At 36.4% G+C, this 27,047-nt stretch overlaps 1 protein-coding gene and 1 long non-coding RNA gene across 15 annotated transcripts in view; one reads left to right on the forward strand and one right to left on the reverse strand.

Moving 5' to 3' along the window:
- LOC309666315 overlaps positions 1–9,642 on the forward strand; it is a 667,877-nt gene extending 658,235 nt beyond the window's left edge. The window contains exon 2 of the long non-coding RNA XR_014267043.1: positions 9,495–9,642. This is a non-coding gene — a long non-coding RNA (uncharacterized lncRNA). The remainder of the gene's footprint in view (positions 1–9,494) is intronic.
- The window catches only part of SUGCT (succinyl-CoA:glutarate-CoA transferase), a 789,655-nt gene that overhangs the window by 466,928 nt on the left and 295,680 nt on the right, over positions 1–27,047 (reverse strand). The window contains exon 13 of one of the 14 annotated variants that reach the window (XM_082473560.1): positions 10,182–26,559. The exons of 12 other annotated variants lie outside the window; for them this stretch is intronic. In XM_082473560.1, the coding sequence (XP_082329686.1) occupies positions 26,413–26,559 (147 nt within the window). In that variant the 3' untranslated portion in view covers positions 10,182–26,412. Of the gene's footprint in view, positions 1–10,181; positions 26,577–27,047 lie in introns of those variants that run through there. One more of the 14 variants, XM_082473563.1, reaches the window with a different exon arrangement.

Consider the following 27,047-nt stretch of genomic DNA (forward strand, 5'->3'; position numbering starts at 1 on the left):
GGGATTGACATATATATATTATTGATACTATATATAAAATAGATAACTGATGAGAACCTATTGTATAGCAGAGGGAACTCTACTCAATGCTCTGCGGTGACCTAAATGGGAAGGAAATCCAAAAAAGAGGGGATATATGTATACACATAGCTTATTCACTTTGCTGTATAGTAGAAACTAACACAACACTGTAAAGCCACTATACTCCAATAAAAAATGTTAAAAATTAAAAAATAATAATAATAACATTGGTTCTCTGTTATAGACCAGTACCTCAGGCAGAATAATAACCCCTCAAAGATGTCCACATCCTAATCCCCAGAACCTATGAATGTGTTATTTTACACAGCAAAAGGACTTTCCAAGTGTGATGGGGTCAAGGAGATTAACCTGGATAATCCTGGTGTGATAATAACGGTCCTTATAAGAGAAAAAGGGAGGCAGCAGAATCAAAGTGATGTAGTAGTAGAAAGACCCAACTGGCCATTGCTGGCTTTAAAGATGGAAGGAAGTCGTAAGCCAAGGAATGTGGGCACTTTATAGAAACTGGAAAAGGCAAGGAAATGGATTCTCCTTTAGAGCCTCCAACTGATTTTAGCCCAGCGAGACCTATTTCAGACTTCAGACCTCCAGGATTATAAGATAATATATTTGTATTGTTTTAAGCCATTATGTGAAAATTTGTTTTAGCAATAATAGAAAACGAATACAATCAGATACTGTATTCGGTTATAAAAATACTAAGATAGCTTTTTGCCTTTGAGATCACAGTTCTTTCAGTGGAGAAAATAGATAGAAATTATAATTCTTAAGATAGATGTTAAATGTCAAGGTATAAGACTTTCTGATTCTTTTAAATTATGCATAATTTCATTATATCTGCTGATAGTCTCACGTTAGAAATCTGTAGATGTTCTAGATGTCTGCGCGTTAAATAAAATTGATTTTGGAGGTTTGATATTATTGATTGAAGGAAATAAAACTTACAACTTTGTTCTAAATATCTCAGTCATTGCTATTAGAACATTCTTCATGTTCTTCTGAATTCTACTGAAAATGTTATAAATTATTTATTATTGAAATAGGGATAAAAAGGGACATATTTTCTATATTTCATTGTCAGCTTCACTTAGTTTGGCAGACATTAATTATGACACATCACTGAGCATTTACGCATAAAATAGTTTATGTAATAGATTTTGAATCCTGAAATTTTTAGAAAGTAAGCAAAATGTTTGTGTCAGTTGGCATTTCTTAAATGGGATTTAATCAATAAACAACTTGGGAATTTACTACTGAGGAAGAGAATTGCTGGCACTGCCCACAGGTGTTTAGAGACTCACAACAGTAGTGTGAACCCCTAGGCAGCAGAGACAGAAAATGACTTGTAAATATGCAAATAGGAAGAACTGTTTTAGCTTGTAATTTGGGGGTTATTCCTACAGCACCAGCAAGTAGGCCTACTAATCAACCAAAACTAAGAGGGAATAGGGCAGCTCAGTCTAGACACTCCCTTGATGGAAAATTTCAAATATTTATGAGATGTTTTCCTTCGTGGTACATTTAATATTTCCTACACCAAGTTTTCTCCAAATTAAATTGTTTCCATAAGACTTTCAATATCAGTTAGGTCAAGTCAGAAGACAGAAATCATACCGTTTCTCTTTTCAGAGACAATCTAATTAGAAGAATTCTCCACTGAAGTTGTTAGCTAGGTAACTGAACAGATAAAAAGAGAACTGTAAGGCGTTCCAAAGGTAGCAACTACAGGAAGCAGTTACCACTCCTAGGACTAGGGGAAACAAACAGTTAGAAATTGTTAGGGATTCACATATATACACAATTGATACTATGTATAAAATAGATAATTAATGAGACCCTACTCTGTAGCACAGGGAACTCTACTCAGTGCTCTGTGGTGACCTAAATGGGAAGGAAATCCAAAAAAGAGGGGATGTATGTACACGTATAGCTGATTGACTTTGTTGTACAGCAGAAACTAACACAACATTGTAAAGCAACTATGCTCCAATAAATTTTTTTTTAAAAAAATTAGAAAAAAATAATAGAAATTGTTAGAATTATCAAACTTAGAACCTGAGAGGAAGGGGCCATGGAGCTAAAACTCAGATCTCTGAGAAGTGCTGGCGAATTACAGCTGGTTTCTCTGAGACAGGACATTTTTAAGTTAATTCTGCAAGTGTTGGGAAAACCTCAAGCTTAATTCAGCTGCTGCCACCTGGAAGAACTGCTGCTGCCAGGGTGAAGAAGTGCTGTTGGGGTGATGATCATGGGAACCACAAACGAACCGGAGTCCCCAGAAAGAAAGCAGAAAAAAAATAGGAAAGAGAAGGTCTTTCCTGCCTCTCTCTACCTTGCTGACTCCCTCTAGTGCCTCCTCTAAGAGTCCAACAGGGAGTCGGGTGGCAAAGTAGAAATGTGGTTTAGAATCCCAACTCCAGCCTCACCAAGCAGTATATACAGAAGGGCGGATATGCAGCTGAGAAACGACTTAGTAACTGGTCCACTGCTTTTGACAACTCCTATCCGTGAATACCTTTTCAAAAACAACGACGACGCTACTCAATGTTTCCAGTTAAAAAGCTGGAACTATTCTTAGTGCAAATGAAAACATGCTTTCTCCAAACTCAGTGGAGACAAAAATCTCAAAAATCATGGTATCCATCCCTGTGCAACGTTTATTCCCCAAAATGAGTCAATCCCCTTTGAATTTTCTCTTACCTAGCATTAAGTGGAAAATAATCTCTGAAAAGCTATAAATTAAGAAAAAGAAAGAGACAGAAGAAAGTTAATATATACAAATATATATGTATGTTCATACAAACATGAAAAACAAGCAAAGAGGAAAATATACATAGCTGCTACAGTCACATTTATGTAACTGGTCAGGAGCCTGTCACTGATGCTTATAACTTCCTTTTCTCACTATCTATTGAACACGGAAGTACTAAGAGGCTCCTAAGAGAATGCCCTGGGTTTCAGACATAGTTTTCCCTGCCCCCATTGTGCGGTACTAACTCTATTTTCCCTTGGTATTCAGGATCAATTACCCCAGCCAGCACTAACCACATCGGTTCAGCGAAGCCTGTTGCTTCAGTGGGATTCAGAGAATCCCCAAAGAGTCAGGTGGCAGTCTCATCTTCCATTCAATGAATTATTACTGCATCACCTGGTAGAGGCATTCTTTCCTTAGGAAACAAGATCATCAAACCAGCAGAGCTTAAAGTGGTGGAGAGAGAAGCAAAAATTCTGAGAATGTATATTATTAGATATTATAGTAATTTATAATGGTATCTACTTACAGAACTCCATGGATTATTCAAAGATATGTGAACTCACCCAGCGACAGTGAGTGGTACATAGGAGACACTAAACAAATAGTAATTAGTAGTAGTGACAATAGTAAGTATAATAATAGCTTACATTTATTAGGCCTTATTGTGTACCAGATACTGGACTAAGAAATATTTATGTTATCTCATTTAATCATTCCAACAACCCTACGATTGCCAAGATTATAGTCACCGTTTTACAAATGAGGAAACCAAGGCTTAGAGAAGAGTGACTTGTTCAAGATTACACAACTAGTGACAGAGACAGCTACTGATTCCAAAAGCCATGCGCTTGATTAGTAAGGAAAGAGACAGGAGAAAGGGAGGGAGGGAAGGAGGGTGAAAACAAGAGACGGAAGTCCTTGAAATTAAATTGTTCAATTAGTAGTGGCAATACTTTTGATCTTAAAGACTGTGCGACAATAAATTCACATGTACCCCCCACTTAAATGCAGAACAAGTGAAACAAGAGCATTGCTTCTATCCTGACCACTCCCAGTTTTACTTTTATCACATTTTCCCTCATCTAGGTTTTTCACCTGTATTCCTCAGAGCATGACAATTCCAGGTATTTTAAATCCTTTATCCACTCTTGCAACAAAATTATTTACTACTTCTGGGTTGCAATCTTGTTTTAGAACCAAAATATTAGCAATTATAACTGAAGTTATCCAATCTGAAGGATAACTATAAGAGAATGTGTTGCCTTTACACTTTTCCATCCTTTCTCCTGCCATGTAAATTGTGGTAATAAACACCTCCTTCAGCGACTCTGCAGTGGCACAGGAGTGAGGTGTCAACTTCTAAGGGCAAAATGATACCCTTGATTCAAGTTATTTTACCTGGGATACTTTGGTCCACAAACCGGAAGTATTACAGAAGTGAGAGCACAGACGGGGTGGCGAATTCCTCATCTCAAATTTGGTTTGTCCAGACCAGGAATTTGTTCTGTTCTCCTTCCTACTGAGCAAATGACTTGAAAGAGTCCTAGTTGTTTAAATTTTGTAACATTTTCTTAAAAATATAATGACTGATATTTTTCCATTATTTCACTTGATCTCATGATAACCTTGGGAGATCAATATTATCACCATTTCACAAATCACAAAGCTGAGGTTTACAGGGGTAGACTTACTCAAGATTGTAGGACTGAAACTCAGATTTTCTCACCCAAATTTCTTCCAAACCATGAAAGTCCCTAGAAAGTTTAACTTTAATTTGCACCAGAATTTCTTCAACCTGTCTCATCTCTAGCCTTTCTAATTATATTCAACACTATATGCTGACAATTATAGGCATTTTAGTGTTGTAAGAATATTATGTCTCTTTTTAGTATTTTGTTTTTATTCCACATGTCTAGGAAACTTGCTATTGCTATCCCTCCCTAAATACGAATTGGGTGACAATCCTAATTTGAACTTTTCTTTTTCTTCTAGCTCAATAAAAAAAATTCCTTATTATCTCCTTTTGATTATTCTTTCTGTCTATATTAAGTAAGCCGATTTCCCACTTTTTATTTCCAAACTTTAAAATTAGAAGCTATTCAGCTTCCTTTTCAAAAAATTAGTCTAAATTCTAAAGTATCATATAGTATAACAGAGTCACATGCTATCGGTAACTGTCATTTACTCAGTACCTGGAATGAATGAACAGGTGAATGAGTTTTTCAACAAAGTTGAAGTTTGTTGGACACCTTTACAAATCATCCTAGTTCTGCACGAGAGTTTCATCAAATTCACACTGCCTCTGTCTTGGCAATGTAATCCTTCCCTACTGGAAGGAAAATCCATTTGTATTATTAAGCAAAATAATTTGTTATTATAAGTGAATAAAACTTATCAATAGCCTGTCATCATTTATGGATTGACCCCATTATAACACTTTTTATTAAAAATTCTACTCTTCTAACAATGTATTTAAGAGATTTAATTCAGACATATGCTGTCAGGATTTTCTCAACCTTTTCGTATCCTCAGCTCAAAGAATTTTCTGTATCTACTCTACATATAGCATCTTATGACACGTCTTATACAGTGTTGTTTCATTGTATTTTTGTTTAATTATTTAAATTATCTACTTTGAAATAATTTCAGACATACAGAAGAGTTGTAAAAATAGTTACAAAGTTTCTGTGTACTCTTTACCTAGCTCCTTCTAATGCTAACCTCTTACATAACCATGGTACAATTGTCAAAACTAAGAAACTAATATTGGTAAGATACTATTAAGTGAACTATAGACTTTATTCAGATTTCACCAGCTTTCCCGCTAATGTCTTTTCCTATAACAGATCTAATTCCACATTACTAAATTACTAATACTATTATTATTACTATTATTACTATTGGTGATGTTACTGGGACTACAGAGTTAACGTGTGTCTTCCAGTTCTTTCTGCTGTAAAGTTATCACTCTTCATATTGTAATTAATGAATATTTGGAGGGGAGAATGGTGATGTATCGCAAATATCATGTTTCTCATTAAACACTTACCCACTAACTTAAGCACTCACTGGTAGATTTTGCCTACAGTAATCATTACTGTGATGTTCTAATGGTAATTTTCTATTTCCTTCATTCCTTCTACATTTATTAACTGGACTACTTTTGTAAAGAAGACTTGTCCCTTATCCCCTATTTATTTAATCATTTATTACGCCAATATAAAAAATGGATTTCATTTTATTATTTGAGTTGTAATTCAAATAATTTTGTGTTTTTTGCTGTTGTTTGAATCATTTCTTGTTCAATTTGTTCTAACTTTGGCTGCTGGGAGTTCTTTCAGGTTAGCTCCTATATCCTTTCGATGTCCCCATACTCTTTTTTTTTTTTTTTTTATTAGCATTTCCTTATTTTCTGGCATCACCAGACGTCCAAGCTCATCTTAGATTTTTCCTGCACAAGCCCTGGAATCAACTACTACTCCAAGTAGCTCTGATACTTTTTAATAGGAGAATGATATTTAGAAAGCAAGACGTGGAAGTTAAGTATGTTCACGACTACTGGGGAATCACTGCTTCTAGGACATCATGTGTATGCATACTAACCAATGCATGCACACATATCTATATTTACTTCTGTAGCTATGTATCTGTGTATATTAAGAACACATGGATTGATACTGATATCTCTGATTTCAATCCAGCACCACACGTCATTCTATTATTCCTACTATGGTTAGTGATAACTTCTTTTACAACATAAAAAACCTGGCTTTCATTATCTACAATATATTTACTTATTTGTTCAACCCTAATATACATGTAAAGTAGTTTGAGAATCGCTAACCCATGCCCATTTGAAAAACAAATTTACCAACTACATAGAGTACATTGTTTGTATGTGATAATTTTTGTCTTTACCCTTACAGTATCCAGTCAAAACACTGTTTCCCAAAGTTTTAGGTCAGCTCCTTTCCTCCCTACCCCTTTCAGTGTAGTTATGTCATTCATTTGTCACAGTCTAGATTGCATCTTGGGTTTTTTTGACATCCTGGTTGATTTTTTATTAACGCACATACTCTTTACAGTGTAGAGTTGAATGGATTTTGACAAATGCATAAAGTTCTGTATTGACCATCATAGTACCATACAAAACAGTTCAATAGCCTCCAAAATTCCCTTGTGCTGCCCCTTTGTAATCAACCTCTACCCCCACTCTTAACCATTAATCTGTTTCCCAAATCTATACTTCTACTTTTCCTGGGATGTTATATAAGTAGAATTACATAATATGCAGCCTTTTTGCCTGGCTTCCTTCACATAGCAACACGCACTTAAACTTTACCAAGTATGTTGGGGAGGGTGGAGGGTGGTATTTGGTGACTTCCAGAATGATGACATGAGGAGCTCCACAGATCCACTCCTCAGTGAAACAACCACAGCTGGTGACAATCATTACCAAAAACAACCAATTAAGTTTCTATAAATTATTCTAAAAGCATAGAGCAAAGGAAGAAATATTTATTCAATAAAATCTACTAAATCTCAGTAAGAACAGAAAAATTCTGTGGCACTTGAACCACAACTTCACCAACTCCCCTCTCTTAGTGGCTCCTGAAATCAGCAAGATAGAAGCTCTACTCTGAGTGGGTGCATCCAACAATATGGGGTTCCTGATCCACCCACCCAGCTCCCAGTCAAGGGCTAAGGTGTCTCTTCAGAAAATGCATGCCAACAGTATTTCTCACCTGCTACTCCATCCCCCAGCTCAGTATTGCAGAGACTCTGCTTCAGGCAAGAACTTTAGAGGTCCAGGGCTGTCTTCTTCCACCCAGCAAAGACCCATAGACCAGAGGCTCTACCTCAGGTATGACAGGCCAAGGATACTGAGATCCCAGTTACTCTTTTCATAGCTTGATCATAGAATAGAGGTTCCATACTGGGAAAGGCAAACAAAGAAGACCAGAAGCTACCACTCCCACCCAGTGCCCCGCTCACAAAGCAGGGGTGTCACTCTGAGAGAAGTGACCACTGTCCCTGTCTCCAACTCCAGAGCAGTGCCTCAGAGACTTCACCCAAGGAGAGAAGAAGGCAATAAGAACAGAAAGCTCAAGAGTTCTCCCAAAGGAACTGACTGTATTTGCAAGAGTATGGGGAAGTTCATGAGTAAGGATGCTCTCCAAAACAATAGAGATTTGCTGGTAGGCAATTAATAGGAGGCTAGTAGTTACATGAAAGAAAAAAAAAAAGTAAACTGAAAGCCAGCTTATTTACCAGCAAGTACCAGGGAAAAAGAAAGCTACGTAGATACTTCCTGTGATCAGGACAAACCGCAAAGACTGGCCTCAAAAACCATCCCTGCAAGGGGGGACCAATTTAATTGGATCATACTATTAACTGGAGTTATTTATGTTCAAGGGCATTGCTAAAAACAATACAGGAACAACCTGGAAATTAATGGAGCCTAACGGCAGGTAAGGGATGTGATAGCAAAAGAGGCTTTAAAGGAGATTAAGGAGAGGCAAAGAGAGCTCTGCTAAAACCACTGTAATCCCAGGGTGACTCTACACATGCCCGAGGCTATACCTTCTGAATGGAAACATTAGAGGCCAACTCTGTGTGTGTTGGGGGGGTGGGCAGGGGGAAGACCTCAACAAAATCGGTCCAGGAAAGTCATTAAACAAATAAACAAGAAGCATTGCAGAGGACTGGTGGGGGACTCCATATCCAAAGTTGCTACATTATCTAAAATGTCTAGTTTTCAACAAAAATAATGAGACACGCAAAGAAACATGAAAATGTGACTCATACACAAGAAAAAGAGCAGGTAACAGAAACTGCTTGTGAGAGTATTCAATTGTCAAACTTAATGGATAAAGACTTCAAAATAGCCTTATAAGTGTATTCAGAAAACTAAAGGAAACCATGCTTAACGAATTATAGGAAAGAATGATGAAAACGTCTTGCCAAATAGAGAATATCAAATAAAGAAAAAGAAATTATTTTAAAAGGACCAAATAAAAATTGTGGAGTTGAAAAGTAACTAAAATAAAATATTCACTAGAGGGGCTAAAAAGTAAATTTGAACTGGGAGAAGAAAGAATCAGCAAACTTGAAGATAGGTTGATAGAGATTATGCAATCTGAGAAACAGTGAAAAAATAATGAAAAAAAAAGACAGTAAGAAGTGCAATACTATTAAGTTCACCAACATAGGCATTATGAGAGAACCAGGGAAAAGGAGAGAAATAAGAACACAAAAATGTTAAATAATGGCTAAAATTTCCCAAATTTGATAAAAACATTAATCTACACATCCAAGAAGCTCAATGAGCTCCATGTAGGATAAATGTAAAGAGATCCACACCCAGACACATCCTAATCAAATTGCTGAAAACCAGAAACAAAGAGAAATTCTTGAAACCAAGAGAAAAACAACTTGGAACACAAAGGGGACACCAATAAGACTGGCAGCTGACTTCTCACCAGAAACAGTCGTATGCCAGAAGGCAATGGATGCTATATTGAAAGTTTTGAAAAATTTTGAAAGAAAAAAACTGTGAATCAAGAATTTTACATACTGGGGCTTCCCTGGTGGCGCAGTGGTTGGGAGTCTGCCTGCTAGTGCGGGGGACGCGGGTTCGAGCCCTGGTCTGGGAGGATCCCGCATGCCACGGGGCAGCTGGGTCCGTGGGCCGCAGCTGCTGGGCCTGCGCGTCTGGAGCCTGTGCTCCGCGGCGGGAGGGGCCGCGATGGTGGGAGGCCCGCGCACCGCGATGAGGAGTGGCCCCCGCTCACTGCAGCTGGAGGGGGCCCTCGCGCGGAAGCGAAGACCCAACACAGCCAAAATAAATTAATTAATTAATTAATTAAAAAAGAAAAATTCATGTAAGTGACATAAAAGAGTTAAAAAAAAAAAAAGAATTTTACATACCAAAAAAGTATCTTTAAGAAATGTAGATGAACTAAAGACATTCCCAGATAAACAAAAACTGAGAGAATGTGTTGCTAACACACCTGCTCTACAAGACATATTAAAAATTCTTTGAGCCCATGTGAAAAAAATAAAGAGCACCAGTAAAGACAAATGTGAAAATATAAAAGACATAACAAATGTACACTTCTTCTTTCTTCTCTTAACTAATTAAAAAAAAACAATTATACCTATACATATACGAGGCCAACTTATTATATAAGTTTTCAACTCATTATATGAGGCCAGTATCACCCTGAAACCAACACCAGATAAGACATAACAGGAAAACTACAGACTAATATCTCTTATGAATATAGACAAAACAAATTCTCAACAAAATACTAGCAAACCAAACACAGCAACACATAAAAAGGATTATATACCATGACTAAGTGCAATTTATCCCAGGAATGCAAGTTTGGTTTGACAGTTGAAAAATCAATTAATGTGATGCAACATGTCAATTAAAAAAAAAAAGATCATTTCGACAGATACAGAAAACCAACACCTCTTTATGATAAAAGCATTCAACAACAAATTCAAAGTAACTGCCTCATCCTAATAAAAGACATCTATGAAAAGACCACAGCAAATGTTATACCTAATGGTGAAAGACTGAACACTTTGCCCCTTAGATCAGGAACAGACAAGGATGCCTGCTCTTGCTACTTCTATTCAACATTGTACCAGAGGTTCCATCCAGGGAATTCTAGCAAAAATTGAGAAGGAAGCCATCCAGATTGGACTGGAAGATGACATGATCTCATATGTAGAAAAATCCCAAAGAATCCCCATCCTTCCAAAAAGAAATGTTATTAAAACTGATAAATGCGTTCAGCAAGATTGAAGGATACAGATCAATATACAAAAGTCTTTTTTATCTCCATGTGATAGTAATTAAAAATACAAAAGTCAAATTAAGAAACCAATTACATTTACAATATCATCAAAAAGAATAGGCTACTCAGGTAAAATTTAACAAAGAAATACAAGACTCATACAATAAAAACTACAAAATATTTTTGAAATAAAGAAGACTAAATAAATGGAAAGACATCCATCTTCATGAATCAGAAGATTTAATATTACTAAAATGGCAATACTACCAAATTGATCTGCAGATTTAACACAATTCCTTTCAAAATCCCAACAGACTAGCAGAAATTGGCAAGATACTCCTAAAATTCATATGAAAATGCAAAGGACCTGGAAAAACAAAACAAAACAACCTTCTAAAAGAAAACCATAGTTGGAGTACTCACACTTCTTCATTTCAAAACTATGACAAAACTACAGTTCCAGACAGCATGGTAACGGCAAAAGGATAGATATACAGACCAATGGAACATAAATAAAGCCTCACATTTACTGTGAAATAATTCTCAACAAGTGTGCCAGAAAATTCAGTGAGAGAAAGAAGAGTCTTTCAACAACTGGTGTTGTACCATTGGTTATCCATATGCAAACGAAAAGAGTTAGACTCCTACCTCACCCTATATGCAAAAATCAACTCCAAATAGATCAGAGAATTAAATATAAAAGGTGAAACTATAAAATTTTTAGAAGAAAATATAATCATAAATCTTTATGTCCTTGGATTAGGCAATGGTTTCTTTGATATGACACCCAAAACAAAAAGAAAAGAAAAAATAGATAAATGAGACTTCACCATAATTAAAAGCATTTGTGCTTTAAAGAACACCATCAGGAAAATAAAAAGACAACCCACAGAATGAAAGAAAATATTTGCAAGTCATATATTTGATTAAGAACTTGTATCCAGAAGATGTGAAGAACTCTTTGAACTCAATAATAATAGACAAATAACCCAATTTTTAAACAGGCAAAATATCTGAATGGACATTTATCCAAAGTAGACATACAAATGGTCAATAATCACTTTAGAATATTTTTAACATCGTTATCCTTAGTGAGATGCAAATCAAAACTACAATGAGATACCACTTCATACCCAGTAATGTGGCTGTAAATAGAAGGAAGGAACAAAATAATGAAGGAAGGAAGGAAGGAAGGAGGGAGGGAGGGGGGAGGGAGGGGGGAAAAGAAGGAAGGAAATAAATAAGGAAGATAGATAATAAGTTTTGGCAAGGATGTGGAGAAATTGGAACCTTCACACATTGCTTGTGGGATTGTAAAAGAGGGCAACTACTTTGGAAAAAAGTTCAACAGTTCCTCAAAAAGCTAAACATAGAGTTACCATATGATCCAGCATTTCCACTACTTGGTATATAGCTAATAGATATAAAGCCTTATGTCTTCACAAAGCTTATATAGGAATTTACAATAAAAGCAATATTCATAATAGCCAAATGTGGATATAACCCAAATGCCCATCAACTGATGAATGGATAAGTAAAATGTGGTATATCTATACAATGGAATACTATTCAGCCATATAAAGCAATGAAGTACTGACACATACTACAACATGGAAGAACCTTGAAAACATTATGCTAAGTAAAATAAACCACTCAAATAAGGACACATGTCGAATGATTCCATTTATATGAAATGTACAGAAAGGCAAATCCATAGAAACAGAAAGTATATTAGTGGTTACCAGGGGCTGCGGGAAGGAAAAATGGGGAGTGAATGCTAATGGGGTTTCTACTAGGGGTTACGAAAATGTCCTGAAATTAGATACTGGTGATGGTTGCACAATTCTGTGAATGAGCTAAAAATCATGGATTTATACTTTAAAAGGGTAATTTTACAGTATGTGAACAATATTTCAATAAAACTGTCATATTTTTTAAAGTCACATACTGTATGATTCCATTTATATAACATCCTTGAAAGGACAAAATTATAGTGATGGAAGACAAATTAGGAATGAAGCAGTTGTGGTAGCATAACGGAGATCTTTGTAGTTATGGAACAGTTCGGTGTCTTGCCTGTGTTCATGGTTAAATAAATCTACGTACTTGTGTATTAAAATGGCATAGAACTGTATACATACTCTGTACTAAAGTCAGACTCCTGGTTTTGTTATTATACTGTAATTATGTAAGATGCAATCATTGGGAGAAACTAAGTGAGGAGTCCACAGGACCTCTCTGTACCATCTTTGCAACTCCCTGTGAATCTAACTACCTCAAAATAAAAAGTGGAAAAAAAAATTCTGAACTCCAGTGATCTTCAAATCTCATCTTTATTAACAATATCCTAATTATTAACTTAGCTCCCCATGAGTTCCTTAATACCCAAAAATTATACCCTGGCAAGTAGATATAACATATTAAAGGCTTTGAAGCAAATACGTTTCTCACTGCAAAGAAATAACTTGGTCCTCCTGTTTATTAATTAGTCTTATGTTTGCTTAGAGTCAACCAAGTATTGCTATTCTTTCTCTCCACTGTTTAGCACACTGCTTTGCACACAGTTGGCACTCATGAAATATTTGATCACGAATGAATTCTGAATCTTCAGGTCTCAGACAACAAACTGAGCTCCATTTCAATACTATAAAGCCTAGTCTAAAGGTAACATCAACATTGTTTAGGGAATCTTCTTTTCTCCGTATTTAAAGGCTTCATTTTTTAGAGTAGTTTTAGGTTTACAGTAGAATTGAGAGGAAAACAGAGTTCCCAGGTACCCCAACTCCCACATACGCATAGTCTCCCCCATTATCAACATCTGCCACCAGAGTCCCACTGCTGCAACTGAAGAACTGACAATGACACACCATCATCATAACCATCTAAGGCATCTTCTTTTCCAAGTCCAAGTTTCTCAGACTCTGAAAAAATACAGTCCTTATTTAATTGTACTTCCAATATAGTTTGTATATACTTCTCTGAGCCTCTATACCTTGCAGCCACCACTATCTGTGTGAGAATTTTCTAATTAAAATAAACCCTAGATGCATTCATAAACTTTTTCGGGATAAACTTTAACTTTCTCAGTGACACGATGGCATGTGTGCCTTGGGTCAGAGGATCCCAGAGTACAGGATGGCATCATGCTTAGCCTGTGTCTGCCCCTGCATACGGGTGTCCCCACAGAGTCAGGTCCTGGCTTCCCCCTGCTTTAGTGACAATCTGAGGATAAGTAAAATGGAGCTCCATGGGACTAGGAACTGAATCTTATCCTGGGGAAAGCTCTTTAAAACAGATTTCACAATCCAAGATGGCTAGGAGTAGGGCTTAGAATGGGATATGTCAGTCCAGTTGCAGTTCAATAAATACCATTCCCCAACATGCCCGCACACATCTATATATTAACGTAGCTGACTTCCTGTAACCTGGGGCGTACTTCTTCACAGTGCTCGTTCACTGGTCATATGTAGCTTGATTAATACTAGAATTAGAGTTGATGAGAGGTTCAGTCCCAGATTTCTGGCTGACAAGGTATAAAACAAAGAATGAATAGCTACAATGATTAAGTTCCCATTAACTCTGACAATGTATTTTTTTTTTGGTAGGCTGTTTCAAATATGGCTTGGACCTTAGGACTTCTACTTTCTATACTGAATCTCTACTCTGAGACTAATAGACACGACATATGTCGTATGTAGGTGTACACAGGCATACCTACATCCTACATTCTCCTGGGCTTCATAGCTACCCAGGATCACCAGAATACACTGCTGCTGGTATGAGTACATCTGCTCCACTTCCAGGAGCTGGCATCATACTACATGTTCTGACAAACAGTTTGGATACAGATCAAACTCTTCAGCATGGCATAAAGTATTCTATAAAACGACTCTTGGGTTCTCCATTTTCACCTCCTACCATATCTCATCCACACTCTATGCTCCAGCCATAACACACCACCTGCCCTTCTCACGTTCCCCCAGGCAGTTTTCACATCTCCCATTTCCTTGCTTGGTTGTTGCTTCTGCCTGAAATACCTTCCCTTCCAACTATGGCATTTTCCATAAAACATCTAATCATCTTAAAAAACTAATCAATAAAAATTGCCTTCATTTTAAACACTTTATATGTGCTATCTTCTCTCACTGAAATATTAAAAAAAAAGATGAGGTCAAAATCATTAAAACCTCTATTTTATAGAGGAGCAAGCTGAGGCATATGAGGGTTGAGTAATGCCCAAAGTCATCCAGTGAGTAAGCGGCAGAGCCCAAATAAAAGTCAGGTCTGCTTATCTAACAATATAAACTGCATACACTTTTTTTTCAGTTTGGTAGGAGTTTTCTATCTTATCCTTTGCCCATTTTTGTCATGTTTCTAAATTAAATTCATAATTTATTTGTGGAAAAAAAAAAAGTCAGGTCTGTCGCAACTAGAAAGACCATGTTCATAACCATGACATTCTCCCCTCTCCAAAGCATTCTACAGTTCTACAGTACAAGCCTTGGGGAATCTTCTAAAAATCCAGATATCCTTAACACCATACTGACTTGTGTTATCAGAATCCCTGATGCTAGAGCTCCAGGAACTAGATTTTGGAAAAGTTCCCCAGGTGACTCTAACGCATATCCTGTTTGAGAACCACTGCCTGATGATATAAAAGGGCTTACAACAACTATTGACACCTGGTGTACCACTAAGAAACTGGATAGCTTCTGAAACCAACTGTGAAAATTTAACCATTTTTCATAAAAGTTAAATGAGACATATCTATTTTGCAAAAATGAGAATCTGTAGAGAAGTATTTCCAAGAGTAACTGCATTCTGGTAACATTTTAATTACATTTTATAAATTAGCAAAAATCTGTTTTCTAAAGAAAAATGAATTTAAATTATCTTTCATTTAAATTCTTGACAAGGGATCAACTACAGTTGTGTGAAAAAGATCTGAACATTTGATTGCGTGTGTTGCTGTCTTAGTGGTCCTCAGGCATCAGAAATAAAATCTCAACTATGATGCAGAAATATCAATAATAGTTCAGGCTTCACACTACTCAGAGTCTCACATCTCTGAACAGCAAAGAGAGAATTATTATGATCAGTCAATTTGAAATGCAAGAAAAACAAATGCAATGGCATATAAGAGCCCTCTGATATTTTGATAAGCATTGTTTTTAAATGATGGACACCTGAGAAGCAATAAAACTTGAAATTTTATTTTGCATGTTCTATAGAGGACTCCCCTTTGACACTTCACACTTTCATTTTTTTAATGCAAGGCTCTTTACCTTTGTATTTATACAATGTGAGGTATTTGAAATAAAATTTCTGTGTTTTTTTTTTTACTTTTTATTTTGAAATAATTTTAGGTGGACAGAAAAGTTGCAAAGCACAGTTCTCAAATACTCATCACCCATCTTCTGCTATTAACATATAAAATGTTAATAGCAGATGTTTGGTTATCAAAACCAAAAAATTAAAATCGAAACAATATCACTAACTAATCTAGAGACTTGGAATTTTGACAAGTGTCACACTAATGCCCTTTTCTCTGGACCAGGATACAATCTAGGATCCCACATTGCAAATAATTGTCATATTTTTTTAGCATTCTCCAATCTAGGACAGTTCCTCAGTCTTTGTCTTGCATAACCTTGACACTTTTGAAGAGCACTGGTCAGGCATTTTATAGAATTTCTCAATTTGAGTTGGTCAGATATTCTCCCACAATTAGATTTGGGGCAAGAAAGCGATGCTATGCTTCATAACGAAAGATTCATGATGTTGTCAGATCTTATTACTGGTGCTACTAACTTGAATCACTTGGTTAAGCTGATGTCAGTAAGGGTTCCCCACTGTGAAGTTCCTAGTTTTTCTTTGTAACTGAGAAGATAAAGAGATACATTGAGATTATACAAATATCCTCTTGTCCACCATAGTTTTAGTACCCTTCAACAGTTCTTCGTCGCAATAATTATTACTGTGATGTTCACCTAAAGATAATTTCCTATTTCCCTCATTCTTTTATGTTTACTAGTTGAAATTCTACCATCTAAAGAGTTCTTTGCATTCTTCCACATTTACTGACTGATTCAATGGTCTCTGTATATCAGCATGGAGTCATGGACGTTTATTTTATTCTGTGGATTATAGTCCATTACTATAATTATCTTATCTTTGCTTTGTGATTCAAATCGTCCTGCGTTGGCTACTGGGGCCTCTCTGAAGTTGGCTCCTTTGTATTAATGCCTTTGCCACACGTGCCCATCATTTTGTGGGCACTTCCTTACTTCCTAGCACCACAGGAGGTCCCAGCTTTGTATTATATTTGCCGTGAAAATTGGTGAATGATTTAGTACTGCTCAGAAACAAGAAAACACACTCTTTTTTAAAAAAAACTTTTGCCCCGTCTCCCTGACCATTGCAGGCTCTGATACCTTACTCCCCTTTCTGAGAATTCTGTTTTCCTTCAGACTCCAAAACACTGCATTTGCCAGAGAATGCTGAATAAGTGCTAGGTAACTGTCAAATGACCAACATAGAAAATTGACATTTAAGGAAAATAGTTTAAGGACAACCTAACCGCTCATTCCCATAGGTCAGAAAGACGTTCTTTCCTTCCTTGCAGCAGGAAACACTTTAACAAAAAAGTAAACAAAATCCCAATATATGAAGAATTCAAAAGCAATAATGTATTAGTCTAAATATATTCATATAAATGTTCAAAACTATACCATCTGCTTACCCGACAATCAGTATAAAAGTTGGAGTCCACTGTAGTTCCAGTTATTTATTAACCTCTTCATTCAATTTATTTCTATATTTTGTTTTGATTAGACATTTCCTGAAAATTCTAATTTGCATGAAAAAGTAGTTGCAAAGTACATGAACTTTTTGAGTTACTTCAACTTAACAATTGTGTTAGGATTCTCTTCAAGAAAGATGATCTAGAAACCTTTTTTTTAAATATTAAGAAATGTTTGCTTTACAGTTGAAATGTTCAGGTTCCAGGTACTATGAAGCAATAACTATACTCTACATTGTCTCCCACTGAATGCAGCTATAAAACCTGGACAGAATAAATGAAGCAGCTTTTTAAGGACTCCGAAGTCAACAGCAGCAGATAGAGAGGGGAAGAACAGAATTCAAATACCACCATATAAGTGGAAAGTTTATCAGTTTTTTTTTTACTGTTGTATCCCCAGGTCTGAACCCATCACATAGGAAACAACTGAGCACGGGGACGTTGCTATAGATACATGATTGTGCACCCTTGGCCAAATTCATACACTGAAACCTAGTCCTCCAGTGGGATAGTATTTGGAGATGGAGTCCTGGGGAGGTGATTAGTTCAAGAGAATGGAGCCCTCAAGAATGGGATTAACATCCTTATAAAAGAGACCTCAGAGAGCTCCCTCACCCCTTCCACCATGAGAGGATCAAGTGAAAGAAATGGCTGCCTATGAACCAAGAAGTGGGTTCTCATCAGACAGTGAATATGCCAGTGCCTTGACCTTGGGTTCCCCAGCTTCCAGAAATGTGACAAATAAATTTCTGTTGTTTATTAGTAACCCTGTCAATGGTATTTTTGTTACAGCAGCCAGAATGAAAATAGGTGCAGACAAAGAAAGCTCCAGGAGAAGCCTCCTGGTTCTGGCTCAAGGAATAGGAAAGGGAATGCATAACACTCAAAGAGAGTGTGGAAATCTCCTGGTTTTTGCTGTCTTTTATCCATTTCCCTACCCCAGCTCTCAGGCAGTGCTGAGGTGACAGTGGTAGCAGCAGCTTTGACTAGAAGAGGCAATGGGAACCAGCAAAAGCCAAAATCCAAAGAAAGGGGAACGTCCCATTAAGTTTGATGGAACAGCAGTTTCAAAAAAGTGGAGTTAAATCCACTGTTCTTTTCCTATCTCTGTCCGGCTGCCACCTGGCCCCAAAGACAGGAGCAGTTATGGAAGTGCACAGGAGAACAGGATAACTAAAGCCATAGCATTCTGGCCAGAAGACCAAAAGGAGGCACCCCAGGCAACTGGAAATTACCAAGGAGGTCATGAGAAAGGAACTCGGGAATATAACTGCATAAGGCTGTTTATGAATTCCTGGGCATACGCACATACTGAATTCAACAAACCACACTTTGAGAACTGAACTAACAGATACAACACCACCCAGATCTCAGGCTGGCTATTAGGTGGTGAATACACATCACAGATTTGGATAGCTCTACAGAAGTTTGGAAAACTGAAGTGACATTAGAACCATGGCCCACAGAAAGCTAATCAGAACATGTAGCCTGAGCCCAATCACCTTGAAACCACCAAGTGTGATATTTTGACTCAATGGCTTATGCCTGCCCAGGAGTGATCACTAGGTAAAAGATAAAAACAAGTGGAACCAATCTGAGCTGGGACATCAGAAGCTGTGCACTGCAGATAAAAAAGACTTCACAGAATTAGCACAGCTAAATCACTGTTGTTTGACCTAGTAAGCAACAAACAAAACAACCTCTGGGGTAGGGGGATATAAAATGTCCAGATATCAACCAAAAGTTATGACACATGCAAAGAAACAGTAAACTGTGTCCAATACACAGAAAGAAAGAGCTGGCAATAGAAACTGCCTTTGAAGAGGCCCAGATGGTGGACTTAGCAGAAAAAAACTTCAAAGCAACTATTATAAACATGATTGAAGAACAAAAGGAAACCATGCTTAAAGAATTAAAGGAAGATATGAAGACAATGTCTCATCAAAGAGATAATATCAATAAAGAGATAGAAATATTCAAATTATTAAAAGGAATCAAATGGATATTATGGAGTTGAAAAGTACAATAACTGAAATGAAAAATTCACTTGAGGGGCTCAACCATATATTTGAATTATCAGAAGAAAGAATCGGCAAACTCAAACTCAGAGGTAGACTAATAGAAATTATTCAATCTGAATTTCAGAAAGAAAAAATAATTAAGAAAACTAAACAAAGTTTCAGAGAAATGTGAGACACCATTAAGTGCACCAACATACACATAATTGGGGTACCAGAAGAAGAAAAAGATGAAAAAATCAAAGAAATAATAACTTAAAACTTTACAAATTTTATGAAAAACATTAATCTACCATCCAAGAAGCTCAATGAACTCTAAGTAGGATAAATGTAAAGAGATCAACACACACCCAGACACATCATACTCAATATGTTCAAAGACAAAGAGAAAATCCTGAAAAGAGCAAAAGAAAAATGACATCACATAAAGGGAACCCAATAAGATTAACATATAACATCTCATCAGACACCATGGGAATTAGAAGGCAGTCAAGCAACATACTCAAAATGCTGAAAGTAAAAACTATCAAACAAGAATATTGTATCCAGCAAAACTATCTTTCACAAATGAAGGCAAACTAAAGATAATCCCAGATAAACAAAAGCTGAGAGAATCTGTTGGTAGCAGACTTACATTACACTGAACACCAAAGAAAATTCTTTAGGATGAAAGTAAATGACCCATACAGCACTACGAATCCACACAGTGACACACATAAAGCATACCAGTTAGATAATCATGTAGTTCTGAAGAACCTAGGGGTAGGACAGGAATAAATACACAGACGTAGAGAATGGACTTGAGGACATGGGGAGGGTGAAGGGTAAGCTGGGACAAAGTGAGAGAGTGGCATGGACATATATACACTACCAAATGTAAAATAGATAGCTAGTGGGAAGCAGCCGCATAGCACAGGGAGATCAGCTCAGTGCTTTGTGTCCACCTAGAGAGGTGGGATAGGGAGGGTTGGAGGGAGACACAAGAAGGAGGGGATATTGGGATATACATATACGTATAGCTGATTCACTCTTTTATACTAACACACCATTGGAAAGCAATTATACTCCAATAAAGATGTTAAAAAAAAAATTCAATCAAAAAGCAGATATTTGCAAATTGGATTTAAAAAAACCAGGACCCAACTATATACTATCTATGTGAGAGATTCTTTAGATTCAAACATGCAAACAGGCTGAAAATAAAAGGATGGAAAAGATGTACAATGCAAACCACAACCATAAAAGAGAATGGGTGGTTACATTAAAAAATATATATATATATATATTAATATCAGAAATATCAGAAAATATATATTAAAACAAAATATGTTATAGAAGAGAGAGACATGATGATAAAAGGGACAATCCATCAGGAAGGTATAATAATGATAAGCATATATGCACATAATAACAGAGCCCGAAAATACATGAAGCAAAAACTGACTGAAAGGTTAGGCAGACAACGCAACAGTAAGAGGGGAGAAGTCAGCACCCAACTTTCCATAATGGATATAATGACTAGGCAGAAGGTCAGCAAGGAAATACAAGAGTTAAACAATGGTATAAACAAGACCTAACAGACATCTACAGAATACTTCAACAAAATATACATTCTTCTTAAGAACACATGGAACATTCTGCAGATAGATTCTATGCTAGGGCATAACATAAGCCTCCATAAATTTGAAGAAGTTGAAATCACACAAAGTATGTTTTTCAAACACAGTGAATACAATTAGAAATCAAACTTAGAAAGTTTGAGAAATTCACACAAATATGAAAATTAATCAAGACACTCTTAAATAATCAAACTTCTGAAATTAACCTTTCTTTAATGGTCAATGGATTTTGAACAAGAGTGCCAAGAAAATTCAATGGGAAAAGAATAATCTTTTCAACAAATGATGCTGGGACAATGAGATAAATTCATACATACACACACACACACACACACACACACACACACACACACACACTCACACTCACTCGAAATGGATCACAGACCTGAATATAAGACTTAAAAATTGTAAAACTCTTATAAGAAAATATAGATGTAAATATTCATGTCCTTAGATTAGTCAATGGTTTCTTAGTACAACACCTAAAGCACACTGACAAAAATAAAAGAGATAAATTGCAAATTCAGGGTGCATTTTTAACTCCTGAGTTTTCAAAGAACGTAGAACTCCATTCCAAGCTCCCTTTAGGCGACAAATACACCATTTTGTATCTATTCCTCCTTCATTATTAATCATTTTAGAAAAGTTCTTAAAATATCAATAGTGCTCAGTCCTTGTCAATCATCGTTCATGTTCAGTACTACCAAGAGTACAACTAGAATGTTTCTAATGTATGTAAATAACTACAATAAATGATACTTAAAAGTATCTTTATGGGCAAAGGGAGTCAAAAAGTACAAACTTCCAGCTATAAAATAAATAAGTCATGGAGATGTAATGTACAGCATGGGGACTATAGTTAATAAGCTGTATATTTGAAAGTTGCTAAGAAAGTAGATCTTAAAAGCTCTCATCATAAGAAAAAAAAATTTTTAACTATGGATGGTGATGGATTTTAAATTGATTTATTGTGGTGATCTTTTCACGCAATACACAAATATCTAATCATTACGTTGTACATTTGAAACTAAAATAATGTTATATGCCAATTACACCTCAATAAAAAAGTATTTTCATTTGAATGCATATGTGAAATCATAGCATTCCGTATTGGCATCTGTTTTAACTATTTAAAAATAACAAGAATTCATTTTAAATTTCCACGTAAGAAACTATTTAAGCTATGGGGATATTTAAACCCTTTTTTTTCCCGATTACAAAGTAACATACGATTGTTTTAAAGAGAATAGTTGTACAAAATTGAGATCATACAATATACATAATTTTGTATGCTGCATTTTTATTTTTATAAATGAACACTTTCCATGTCATTCCTCAAAACCATGAGATAAAGGCAATATGTTGTTCCACTGTATTGATAAACTTCAAATTATTTAATGTATACTTCTATGAAAAATGGGCAAAGGACTTGAATAGACATTTTTCCAAAGTATACATACAAATGGCCAACAGGTACATGAAAAAGTACACAACATCACTAATCATCAGACAAATGCAAATTAAAACCACAGTGAGATATCACTTCACACCTGTTAGGATGTCTATCATGAAAAAGACAAGAGAGAACAAATGCTGACATGGATGTGGAGAAAAGGGAACCCTGTGCTCTGTTGCTGGGAAGGTACATTTGTACAGCCACTATGGAGAACAGTACGGAAGCTCCTCACTGTGATTTTTATTGGCACTTTCCTGAGATTACTCTTTCTTGATTTCTATTTTTTAGTCATCAAAATAATAAATTATGTCTTTGGCTTGAAAGTTCAAGGCTTGGTAAAAGTCAATGATTATACTATGAATCTCTACTCTGAAACAGGAGATAAGTGGAGCCTGATGAATAAACTGTGAGAAAGAGGAGAGACAGACAGAGAAAATAACTTTTGCCAAAAATTAAAAAAAAAAGTCTTCAGACTTTCTCAGATCACAAATATCTTCAAAATTACTGAATAAAGTTGAAACCCTCCATTAAATTCCTCTTAATCATTGAGAAGGAATTTATTAATAATATGATAAGCTAATTACAAAGAGTATTTAAAAGATAAAGAGTTCTTTGGTAAATTTCATGATTAAGACATTTTGCAAGTCTTTGTCAGATTTTAAGCTTTTGTTAAATTAAATAGGAGAATCTCATGATGCTTTATACCTATCATTTCTTGCTACTAAAAATACCCAGAGCATTTTTGTGTAACTCTTCTGTGACACTGGACACTTTCTACCTTAAACTGTACTGTGCCACCTCCCTGAATGCTTAATAGTTTCATCTTTATCCTATTGCTTCACTGTTTTCCATCATTCCTCCCCTGGCCAAATACCTAATACAAGACCATACAGAACTTCCCTGGTGGCACAGTGGTTAAGAATCCACCTACCAATGCAGGGGACACGGGCTCGATCCCTGGTCCGGGAAGATCCCACATGCTGTGGAGCAACTAAGCCTGTGCACCACAACTACTGAGCCTGCGCTCTAGAGCCCACAAGCCACAACTACTGAGCCCGTGCGCCACAACTACTGAATCCTGCACACTCTACGGCCCACGTGCCACAACTACTGAGCCCACGTGCTGCAACTACTGAAGCCCACGGGCCTAGAGCCCGTGCTCCGCAACAAGAGAAGCCACCGCAATGAGAAGCCCACGCACCGCAAAGAAGAGTAGCCCCCGCTCGCCGCAACTAGAGAAAGCCTGCGTGCAGCAACAAGACCCATCGCAGCCAAAAATTTAAAAAATTAAAAGACCGTACATATATAGCAGGCCAGCAATTACTATTTGCTGAACAAATGACTGGGTGACTGACTGAATGAAAAAGTGACTACAGTCTCCTCTGCCCTGAACCATGCCTTTCATGAAAATATCAAAAAGAGAGGCTTTTTTTCTTTAACATAAATTCTATTATCTTTTTTCCATCAAGGTCAATCAGGTAATGTCCAAGGCATTCCAGTTAGATATCTAAATATGTAAGTGTGATAGCTTAAAAAACCCGATGCATCCAAATTTCCTAGGTATACATAAAGAATGAACATAAAATGCCAGTAATGTAATACTAAGACCTTAACTTTTATTTGACATTTCAGTAGGTTTCCTCTTACATGATAATGCGTGAGGTTTTTTTGTATTACGATTCTTTTCAACCCAACAAAATAAAATTGGATATTACTGTCTTATATTTTATATTTTAATATAAAATTGAATCCTTAAACTTTCAATTTCTATTTCATTTAATCACTTACATATGAAATAGATTATTTTTTCCAAAACTGAATATATTATACCCAGGTATCACAAAACAAAATGTCTGAATTTGTTCACTATCTGAAATGTGTCATATATGCTCAGAGATATACATAAATTTTATTTTTGTATCTCTTTTGTCTACTAGGAATTATTTCCAGACATACTGTTTTACCTCAGATCTTCATCAACTGTTTTCCAGTTACAGGGAGCACTGTATGTATGTATTTCCCAGCAGTATTAGAAACAAGGATATAATTTTGCTTGATTTGTATAACCCTCCCAGGGCTATGCAACTGCATTTCAATAAATATTAACTAATGTCATTCAAAAGGCAATCTTTAAAATGCATCAGTAGTGCATGTGTGTATGTGTGTGTATGTGTGTGTATGTGTGTGCACATGCGTGCCTGCACGTGTAAGGTAGAAAGGGCTTGAAAAATAGCTCTGTATTTTGGGGAGCTTCTGACACTTACTATATGAATCCTGAAGGCTTTTTTCCCCCAGATGCTCAGATATTTTGCCAAAATGTGCTAAAACAAAGTCACTTGGAGAATATGAGCTAGCCTAGAGATTAATAAAGCCTCCAACTTCACAGGCTTCCACAAATAATGATATGAAAACAACAGATAATTTTAAGCTATCAAATATTTCAAGACTTCACTCTGTTTCTATGACATATTTATCCCATACGAAAGATTGGCTACAGGAGTTATAATGGCCTTCTGGGACAGGAAGAATAAGGTTTCTGTAGAAAATGTTAAATTAATCTTGATGGTGATGCAAAGTTAAGGAAGGGCTGTTAAGGGCTGGCTTGCTGCCACAGGGTGGGGTTTTATTTTGGTATCCTTTTAGAGCCTGCAGGTGTTTGGCACCAGTTAAAATCAGGGCCAGCTGTGATATTTCAGTTCTGATATTTCCCTCCCAATAGTTCTCAGAAGTGATGCTTCAGGGTGATGTCTTACACCTGATGGATTCAACTTGTGTGGTATAAATGCGAAGACTCTGTTAAATAACACCAGTTTTGCGACACCCTTTGCCCTCTCTTCCCCACCCACAGGTCATGGCATCAAGGAGAAAGATAAACATTAATCAGAGGTTCAGTCATTCATATACACATATATTTTTTAATTGAGCAGTTCGTTCGAAAATGGTGATACAGTAGAACCGCCAAATTTACGGTCTTGAGCAAAATAGAAAAAGCAGGATAGCACATTCTCTTTTGATTCTCATGGTAGATAATGATGCTTTTAAACCCTCTCAGTGGTGAGATCCATACCTATCTTTGCAGGAATTTGAATAGTTTCTATTAAAAGCTGCATTTTCTTTTAAGTTTGTTTGGGTTGGAAAACCTCAAACCACAATGTATTTCATGCACATGTTCCCAAGGGTATGTTAAATAGGACCATACTGAGGTCATCTAGTAAGTTTTTTAAACTTTTTAAGAATTCCTTTAATGTACTACACAATCTTGGCCTGATTAAAAGAAGATATTTTAAGAAAGCACTTGGAAACATGACTATTAAAATCTATATGCAGATAATCTATATTATACTTCTACAATGCACAGAGTTTTCCACAGATAATATATCATTGAGGGAGAAAAAACAATAAAACTACCACTAAAAGGGTTTTGGATCAAAATTTCTCAGAGATATCAGTAAATACAGACCAAAATCTCCTGTAGTATTCCTGATTGACTTAACAGTGGATGCCTGCAGGATCATTTTAACTGTGCAAAGGTCTGCAGCACATAATCAGAGGATAAAAGGTAGACACCCTTGCATCCATCCAAGAAAAAAAGAATCATTTGTTGTTTCGGTTGAGTCAAAAAGGCAAGTTTTCTCGGAACATGAGACTATGAGGAAATTATTTTGGTTAGGAACAGTTTCGACCATCAAGCAAAGTTCTGTTGTCCGCCACGTTCAAGCCACAGATGAAACATAAATGGGCCACTTGATAAGCAGGCCCACAGAAAATTCTCTCCTGCTCTTTGATGCTTCTAATCTTTTTCTTTCTTTCTTTTTTTGGTTAGACATACCCCTTTTCACTTCATCAGAGTCTCACTTCCTGCGCCATGTTCCAGGCCTTGTATTTCACCCAAATCAATTTTCAGTTTAACTAGCAGCTGTGCTGGCACGGCGCACATGGAGAGCTGGGCCACGGGCGCCAGCGGTGCGGTCCCACATCTGAACAGAAGCGACCGGTTCCATGTACCCAGGGCCAAGAAACTCCACAGCTCGTCAGGGGAAAAACAAGGGAGGACACCTTGAACGGAAATCATACTTTACGGAAAACAAAAAGATTTTCAGTCATCAGAAAAATTACTGAAGGGCTGAGAACTTCTTGGCACAAAGTTTGCAGACGGATTTTCTTAAAAGGATATTAGTTAGACCTTGATTTTCAGCTAATGATCCCCATCCCCGCACCTACACTGGATTTGCCTCTATCCACTAAATAATAAGTAAAAGAAAGTGGTTTTTAATAAAAATATAACCATAAAGGGCACCATAACCAGAGCTATTACCATTTACTAAACTTTTACCATCTAGCAATCCCTATGTGCCTTTGATAAACATTGTCACATTTAACACTTACAAATATAGAGAAAAGATTCTATTTCATCACTTTACCATTGAGGAAACCAAAACCTAGAAAACTTATAAAACTGCCCAACACTTTTGACTCCATGGTCTTACTACTGTATCATGCTTTAGTCTCTGAAGCTTTCCAACCAAAGGCTTCTCAGCCAGCTC

The sequence above is a fragment of the Balaenoptera physalus genome (assembly GCF_965194825.1).
Source record: "Balaenoptera physalus genome assembly, chromosome: 8".
Lineage (NCBI taxonomy): Eukaryota > Metazoa > Chordata > Mammalia > Artiodactyla > Balaenopteridae > Balaenoptera > Balaenoptera physalus.